Source organism: Brachyhypopomus gauderio, chromosome 1, assembly GCF_052324685.1.
Source record: "Brachyhypopomus gauderio isolate BG-103 chromosome 1, BGAUD_0.2, whole genome shotgun sequence".
NCBI lineage: Eukaryota > Metazoa > Chordata > Actinopteri > Gymnotiformes > Hypopomidae > Brachyhypopomus > Brachyhypopomus gauderio.
In genome coordinates, this window is record NC_135211.1 from 10,156,119 (window position 1) to 10,165,516 (window position 9,398).

At 36.7% G+C, this 9,398-nt stretch overlaps 1 protein-coding gene across 1 annotated transcript; it reads right to left on the bottom strand.

The window, feature by feature from the left end:
* Positions 1-6,556: 6,556 nt before the first annotated feature.
* On the bottom strand, positions 6,557-8,857 carry npffl (neuropeptide FF-amide peptide precursor like). Its single transcript, XM_077021234.1, has 3 exons — positions 8,636-8,857; positions 7,659-7,768; positions 6,557-6,853 (listed from the first exon to the last, which is right to left on the bottom strand). Exons 1-3 carry the CDS (start codon positions 8,783-8,785, stop codon positions 6,733-6,735), a joined length of 381 nt encoding a protein of 126 aa, XP_076877349.1. The 5' UTR covers positions 8,786-8,857; the 3' UTR covers positions 6,557-6,732.
* Between the last annotated feature and the right edge of the window lie 541 nt (positions 8,858-9,398).

Below are 9,398 nucleotides of genomic sequence, written 5' to 3' on the forward strand. Positions count from 1 at the left end.
GTAGTGTGTTCGTAGTAAAAAAAAATTTGTGAAAGTTTAATACATAACGGGAGATGTGGACTGTAGCATATTGCAAATGTTCAGGAAAGAAAGCTTACTGAATTTGTTCGAAATAAGCTATGAGAATAAATGTTACAAAACACGAGTAGCTCTCTGCCACTTTTATTTTGTAAAAGTAGCTCTCAAAGGAAAAAAGGTTGGAGACCCCTGCTCTAGACTAAATTCTATGGTTGTTACATATGCAAACATTGGATTGATGTCAGCTGATGCTCAGTGTTACAATAATCAGTTTCAAATTGAAGGACAGACCATAAAGACCACAAGACCATACCCATTTGTTTTGGCTTGTTGGTGCTTAAAAGTGGTATTTTTTAAGTGTATGAATATATAATATGTAAAGTATGTGTTAAGGTAATGTCTAAATTATACATTTAAAAGTAATCAAAATACAACCCAAACTTGGGTTCAATTAACCCAGCATTCTAGTTAAAATTACATAGCATTTAGGTTAAATGCTTGACCCAAAATGCTGGGTTGTGAAAATAACCCAATTTGGGTCAATTTCAACCCAATGTTTTTTAGAGTGTAGCCTTTATGATTGCCCGCTAATGTTAAGTGAATACTGCAGCATGTCATGAACATAAGTAGGTTAGTTAGCTAGCTAAGATAGCTAACCTAGCTAGCACTTACCGATAGTTCAAGCTGGTGTGTCTTCTGTGCATTATATTTATAACTTACATTGTTGTGTTTCTTCAAGTTCAAAGGTGAATTTTTGAAGGACAATATTTCAAACTGTTTAGGGAGGCACAGTAGGCACTTATATAGGAATTTTCTTTCACTCCGGCGAACGAAAACATTGTCTCTAGGTAGGGCCAGGGGTGGTCTGCTTCCTTCCAGGGGTGGTCATTGGAAACATTTTTGAGCGTCTTGTACTAGTACATTTTAACACTAGCTATCTCAAGTTCAACATATAGGAAAATGATCATTCAGGGCTCAAACTGAAATAGACAGTTGGACCAACATATTGATTCATCTCCAGGCTTTTATTTCCATAATTTTGGTTCTATTCGAGAGCCTCTTATTACAGAAGAAAATGTCCGAAAAACAAAAAAAGCAGTTTTGACCTTGGGGATGTACTACAGTGTGTATATTCACATTGGTGATCAAATTTTCTTCTATAATATAAAATATAATTCAATAGGGTCTTGTCTAACAACAAAATTGAGCACTTACATGCATGTATTGAAGAGTTACACAGCATTATCCCAAGGAATGTCCAGAGTGCCACACCCATGTCCAAATATGACACACCCTGGTCATATTTGGACATGGGTATTAGCCAGTGTTGCGAATAACGCCGTTAAAAATAACGGCGTTAGGTAACGGCGTCATTTTGTCAGTAACGGGATAATATAATTAATTACTTTTCCTGTCGTTACAACGCCGTCGATGTTACTGGTCATTAAAAGCGATGCGTTACTATATATTGATATACTAACAGTAATCCGAGCGGACCGCTCTCCAGGCTAGTGAGGAGTAACAGATCTCGATAGGTCACAGTTCTCGCTGTAACACCTGTTTAACTTAACAAGTCAGTAAGCGAATCAGAGCCAGTGTTTTTACATGCGCGCTGAAGCACGCCAGTGACACTGAGAGACACGTGACACAAACCGAGAAGAGGCTGAAATGGCGAGTCAGGAGCAAGCCGAAGAAAAATTTGCATTTTCAAGGTGGCGATATAAACATTATTTAAGAAAATACTTGAAGTTCCTGAATGTCTACCAGACTGGGTATTTGATTTATTTAATTAAGGATAGAGGTTTTATTGTTAAGTTTACTTCTGTTGTGAACAAACCAGTTGTCTCAGTTAGAGAGAATTTAATTAAATTTCATAGATGTAAATGCACTTTATATAGTGTAACTGTTTACTTTTGCCTTTTTTTTTTTTTTTACAAAGATTTGGGATTTTAAAGGATTTTATCCTGCACTGGTCAGTGGATGTGTGTAATAAATATCAAAAGTTAAACACCTTTCTGATCTACTCATTTCAACTGACTGTGAAAACTGCTTTTTCAAAAAAAATCCTTATTCATTGGCGTATAGCTTTTTTTAAACTGTAACGCAAATAGTTACTTTCCCTGGTAACGAGATACTTTTATTATAGAGTAATTCAGTTACTAACTCAGTTACTTTTTTGAACAAGTAGTGAGTAACTATAACTAATTACTTTTTTAAAGTAACGTTCCCAACACTGGTATTAGCCTATCATCAAAAGCATGTAACATTTTTTTTGCTAAAACAAAATAACAACGTTGGACATCTTACAGAAAGATCAGATGAAGATTTAATTTAACATAAAATTAATGTTAGGATAGATATCTCCAAGATGGTCCAAGAGGCTAGCTAAGCTGACTTAGCCAACTAAGCTAACATGCTAACTAAGACCCTACACCAGGCGTACTCAACTAAATTTGTCCGCGGTCCAATTTTGGCAGATACCTGTAATCCGAGGTCCGGTGCGGGCGGGGGTGGCGAACGTAACATTCGTGACGGAGTGTTTTTTCAATAGCCCTGAAATAAATGCTACGGTTTTGTTTTGGTCCGTATCCAGTTAATCAGGAATGAGATTGGGTCCGAACAGGACTGCGTTCGGGTCCGGATCCGGTGTTCTGAAAATCTGTGCTACCCCTCGAGCTGTCCTACCTTGGGCTACTGCGCATGCGCATGCTAAGATTACGTCACTCTCAGCGTAGCCCAGAATTTTGCGCTACCAGCTGTTTTTTGTCTTGGAATAACGGTGAGTTTTGCCCAGGGGCGATTTTAGGATCTGGTCTTTAGGGGTGCCCAGCCCCCAGTGCTCACAGAGGCACAATACCAAAGTATTGCGCAGGTGCAGAGCAAGGTTTTTGCATAATATAATATTTAAAAAATGTGTTGAGCCAGGGGGTGCTGAGCAACTTCACGGTGGTGCTCTAGCACCACTAAAAATACCCTAGCCTCGCCCCTGGTTTTGCCCATGTATCGTATTTAATCATATTGCAATGTAAATCTTTTTGCATTTTATTGTGTTTTTTCGACAATTGTTAAATATTTTTGTGATTATCCTAGGAAAGACCTCGTAAATATTACTATTTGCTCGAGTGTTTCCAACAAGTGGAGGTTTCAAATGTCTGTTTTAGCCTCGCCGTACTCGATTTTATCCATCTGTTCATTCTAGTGTCCTACACTAACTGGTTTTAGTTGATTCACCTCAAAACGAGCACTTCTTAACGCTTAACATTCGTTCAATTTGGCTATTTTATATTTCTGAAGCAATTTTCTTAAATACAAGTAAATAACCATGTAACGTTCATGACGTTTGCGCTGTCATTTCTCCATGTTAGAAGGTGATGCTGACAAGAACATAACAGAAATGGTACAACTACCGATGCAGTACAGAAATTTTAACAGACCAACGCTGAGAGACCAAGACTGCAGTGTTATTTTTGTAGTATTTTTAATGTTCACAGTTTTATTCTAGAATAATTTGCAATAACTGTATCATAATGTATAATTAAAATTTGTTTTGCTCCAGTGCATTGTTTCAATAATGACTTGTGATTTTATTAATGGTAGAAGCACGTTCGGATAAGGTAATATAGCCTATAAAATGATCATACCTACCTACAGTATTAATGCTGTACACACGTTCTGATAAGGTAATGTAGCCTATAAAATGATCGTACCTACTGTTTTAATGCTGGATGCACGTTCTGATAAGGTAATGTGGCCTATAAAATGATCGTACCTACAGTATTAATGCTGTACACACGTTCCGATAAGGTAAATATAGCCTATAATATGATCGTACCTACAGTATTAATGCTGTACACACGTTCTGATAAGGTAAATATAGCCTATAATATGATCGTACCTACAGTATTAATGCTGTACACACGTTCTGATAAGGTAAATATAGCCTATAATATGATCGTACCTACAGTATTAATGCTGTACACACGTTCTGATAAGGTAAATATAGCCTATAATATGATCATACCTACAGTATGATTGCTGTACGCACGTTCTGATAAGGTAAATATAGCCTATAATATGATCGTACCTAAAGTATTAATGCTGTACACACGTTCTGATAAGGTAATGTAGCCTATAAAATGATCGTACCTACAATATTAATGCTAGAAGCACGTTCGGATAAAGTAATATAGCCTATAATATGATCATACCTACAATATTAATGGCAGAAGCACGTTCTGATAAGGTAATATAGCCTATTAAATGATCGTACCTACAGTATTAATGGCAGAAGCACGTTCATATAAGGTAATATAGCCTATAAAATGATCGTACCTACAGTATTAATGCTGTACACACGTTCTGATAAGGTAATATAGCCTATTAAATGATCGTACATACAGTATCAATGGTAGAAGCACGTTCGGATAAGGTAATATAGCCTATAACATGATCGTACGTACAGCTACTGCTGTGGTACTACATTTTGACATGGTAGCAAGAATCGATAGATATGTCTATAATTTTGCGCTACGGGTGTGCGCCATGTGCGCTGAGAGTGACGTAATCTTAGCATGCGCATGCGCAGTAGCCCAAGGTAGGACAGCTCGAGGGGTAGCACAGATTTTCAGAACACCGGACCGCAGTCCGCCAGTTGAGTACCCCTGCCCTACACGATACTATACTGAGTACTACAGTACTTAAATGCTCTAATACTGTTTATAATCTAATGTTTAGTATTAGATTATATATTTAGTACGAATTCTTGTATGCACAATTGTTTATTTGTACTCACAAACAAAGGATTCCTTCGTAGAGCTTTGTAGCTTTTGTTCAGGCTTACTTCCGGGTCACCGCCATACCCAAACAACTGGGCATAAACTCCAGCCAAAGTAAGCCTTTTCTTTTCTGTGATGTTCAAAAGTATATGCGATCAAAATATCAACTAACAAAATAATCCACGACTGCTTCAGTTTCGTCATTTGCGTGTGTTCTGGGGAGCTTAGCTTATCTTAACTTAGCCTAGTAGGTTAGCATGGCTACAACCCAAATGGCTTCGTTTTGCGGATATGTTTGACGGATATCATGGCATCTTTGACGGATCAACCCCAATCATGGCAAGTGAGGGGTTGATCTTTTCAGCTTCAAGTGAATTATTGGTTAGAACAACTATCAATCACTTCGAAGGCGTCAGCTGGTCTCAGTCGGGCTTATTGTATGCCCCCCTTTCACACCTCGCCAGGCGGAGGTGTGAAAAGCTGTCATTCAAAGTCACTACCCCCTTCTAGATCAATAAAAACGACGCATTTTAAACTAGAACCGCTGCAGCCTTGTAATTAGAGGACAAATCAGGTTTCACAACGCTGCGATGACGCTGAAAGGGGCAGAATTGTTGGTGCGTCTCATCCAGGAAGAGGATTATGCAATATGTTGCAGCGAAGTGAGCAAGTAAATGAAGGTATTTACCAACATTTTCTCTACTGTTTTAGAGTGTGACATTAAAGCCTTGTTAATAAATGAATTTTAGGTGACCAAACATGGTCATCTCACGTCGTAAATATGTTTTTTAAACGGACATTTAAAGAGACCCACGTGCGTCAGGTATTTTCATCACCAACTTCAAAGCCGGATTTCTTGCGATCGGCTAAAAATTTATCGCATGTAGACGGCTAAAAATCGGTATGCATTATTTAAGGGATAGGAAATTTTGAATTTATCCGCCGGCGGGCCCAGCAGGGGGCGCTTCTGCAGAATAGGGTAAAACGCCAAACAGCTTATGTAATACACTTATTCTTCTGCTGTTATCAAACACGGTACCATCTTCCTTAATGTGATAAAAGGCTCATTTTATTTCGAGTATATGTGTATTTCTATAAATTATGCGGAAGGTGCACTGGAAAATATTGAAAATGGACATTGAAAGTGCCACAAGTGCATGACTTCCACCTTGTAACTTTTAAAATTGAGTGGTGCACGACCCTTACGTGTTTACCTGAGTGTTATATATATTTTGTTATATGTATTTTGCAGCCAGCAGTGTTTGTATAAGTAAACGTACATTTTAACTGCAACTAGTCGCTTTCTCAAATCCTCGCCACGTTACACTTAACACTGTGCGTGTGTAGTAAAGGTGTGAACACACTTTTAGGCAAAAGAAAGGAATCTGCACTATTTACTTTTTTTAGTGGGATTTTACATGTTATATTTTGCTTTCTACTAAGTGGAGGCACCAACCCATTCCTTTACTTAAAGCAGGTATACAACTAAATGGATAGAACACAGTATCTTTATCTTACATTTATAATTGTATATTTGTGATTTTAAAGGTTAAAAATATAATGAAGAACAAATCAGCACTTGCTTCCTGCTAATTTAATGGGTCAAAGGTTAAATACAGACACAACAGTAATGACTTGGTGTGAAACTTGTACACCAAACATCAGCATATAAAGCTTGTATATAAAACCACCCACAAAAACATTTCAAACAGAACCTAAGGAACTGGAAAAATATTTGTTGTGGTACAGTGAGGTAACTAAAATTCAAACTTTGCTCTGAAATTGATTATAACAAGGGTTTGTTTTGTGCTGACCCTTTGATTTATGTTTTTTTTCCATGCCAACCCAACCAGCTAAAGGAAACAAGAATATTGGCTATAAACAGATAAACATTATCTAATTAACTCTAATTTATCTAATGTTTTTTAAAATATCTGTGCTACTTTTTGCCAAATCTCTGTGGCACAGCCATACTCCATATCTGCCCAGGGACTGTCTCCCAGTCTCGAGACTCTATCCTCTCCTCCGTAGGTAAATCACCCCGAGCACCACGGCCAAATCTGAAATAAAAGAATATGAAAGTAAACATAATTTCATATAGCTACTGAAAGGGCTTCCCCCACATACCCCCCTCCCCTCTCCTCACCCTCAAAGCACAAAGCAAGCAAATCCTATTTGTTATCAGTGTACTACTGAACCTAATCAGATTTTATGAAAGTGTCATGGTACAGCCCCTGACCCCTCCCTTCGGGTTGGTGTATGTGTGGTCTGCATCTGTTTATGGCCATATATTTCATTTGGGTGTTGTTTTTTTGCGTGTTTTCATCCATTGCACCTGTGGCTCATCGACAAAGTGAGTAAATCAAAGAGTAATGTGAAAGTAATTTATGTATAACTTCATAATTTTACATGTTTTAACTTCTATTACAGTATGTTTGCTAATGCAAAAAGGTTTTGTTCAAGATAAATAATAGGTAATAAAAAACATTTACAGTGTGAATAAACTCTTTTATCTTTCAGTCAGTATGCCTTGAATCTTATGAGCCTTTTTAGAACACTAAAAGCTGACAGTGAATACCAGTTATGGCTACAATATACATATGATGTCAAAACCCAGACCACTGAAGTGCGTGCTGATTCCCTTCACATTGCCTCATGTTTTAATAGTAGTGATTAGTGTTATTTCTTTTGTTTCAAATTGTAAATCACTTTTGTTGTTCAGGGTTGTTTTATAGCTTCAATTCTATAGTAACCCTGGAGAACTGCATACAGAGGCTGGTGCAGGACTGATGGTTTAGGTTAGGGTGCTCACTAACCACTGAGAATGGTGATGAACTGAAAGTTTGGGTAAGGGTGCTGACTAACCGCTGCGGCTGGTGCAGGACTGAAGGGTTACGACTTTGTCTCTGAGATCCCTGAAGCAAAGACAACAGCACTGTTGTCAGGACTCGGTCTTCAAGAACATGACCCAGCTCCTCTTCATTGACCTATAATGTACATTTAACATACACATTATGTTAGGTACATATTTAACATACATAATATGCATATTTAGCATATGTTTAATGTACAAAATGCAAACATGTACATAAACATACATTTTCATGCATTCAAAGTACATTTAATGTATATTATATATATAGCCTATATATATATATATATATATATATATATATATATATATATATATGTATATATATGTATGTATGTATATATATTTAGCATATATTTAACGTACATTTAACTTCACATTGATGCTTCACATTAATCTGCACCTCTCGAATATTGTGTTCATCTAGGGTAGGACATGAAACTCCGGTAGTGGAAGATGTCTTGTTTATATAATTTATCAATTGCTGGAGTAGTGTTTCAAATTGTATTAACAATGCAAGTTATGTAAAGTATTTTTTAAAATATACCCTTTAAAGAAATGTGTGTATATATAGAGATTATTGGGTCTTTTATATATATTTTTATTCTATATTTTGTAGTTGGTTGTAATGTTATTGTTTACTCTTTAATATTTACTAATGCTATTTGTAATCTTTAATATTTAGAAGAAAACAACAAATATATATATATTAAATTTATAGATGATTTATTACAAGTATGCTGAAAATGAATCAAAATTAAAAGTCACTAAGAAATGCAACTCTATTTCAATATGCTTATAATGTGTAAATGCTGTTTTCAGTTATTCACAGTTTATATGAAGTGGTAGCATTATGTTCTTTCCTCATTAAATCAGCTTTGGAAGTGTTTTCTGTTCTACATACTGATTTTCCTCAAATTCAGCAAATGTGCAAAATGTAATTTCTCTGTAGAAAGCATAAAGGTCTTACCATTGTCCCCAGTCTCTCTGCTCCATTTCCCTCAGTGTCTATAAGCAGGTGTTGGCTCGGATCGAGCAGCTCTCCCTGTGAGACAGAATGGCCCAACCCAGCCATGACCAGCAATGCACCAAACAGCATGAACCACATGCTCACATCCATTCTTTGATCACCTTGAACAACTGATTAACTCCACAAAGTAAAAAAGGTGACCAGCGAAAGCTTGACCTGAGATGTCTGTCTTCAGGCTCCCCTTGTTTGCACCATAATAAACTGGAATATTGTAGAGGTCCTTATATACACTCAAACACGCACATCTGTGTCTCTGTAGACTGGCATGCAGAATTAAATAAGGGTTGGGAAGTGTTCCAAGGGTTTATCTAAAATGCACTTAGTAAATCTCCTACGGGACAATAAAAACACAGTGATTAAAGTGATAAATGCTGTTAATGGATGCCATAAGCTTCTTTAAAAGTGACAAAATTAGGAATCTGTGCTGACCAAAGAAAGGGATTAGAAATGAATCACCAGATTTTCAAGACATTCAGTTTTTGGCACCACTCATGCACTCACAGTTCAATGGATTTATTTCAGTTTGTCTTGTAAGGTGTACAACTAACAGCTGTGTATGCTTAAATTAATGCTAGTATGCAAAATACTTACATATATTAATAATCATATAATGCATTTGGAATGATACATCTATAATGATATAATGATATAATGCATCTATAATTCAGGCTCTCATTAACTGGACCAAATGGAAATTCCCACT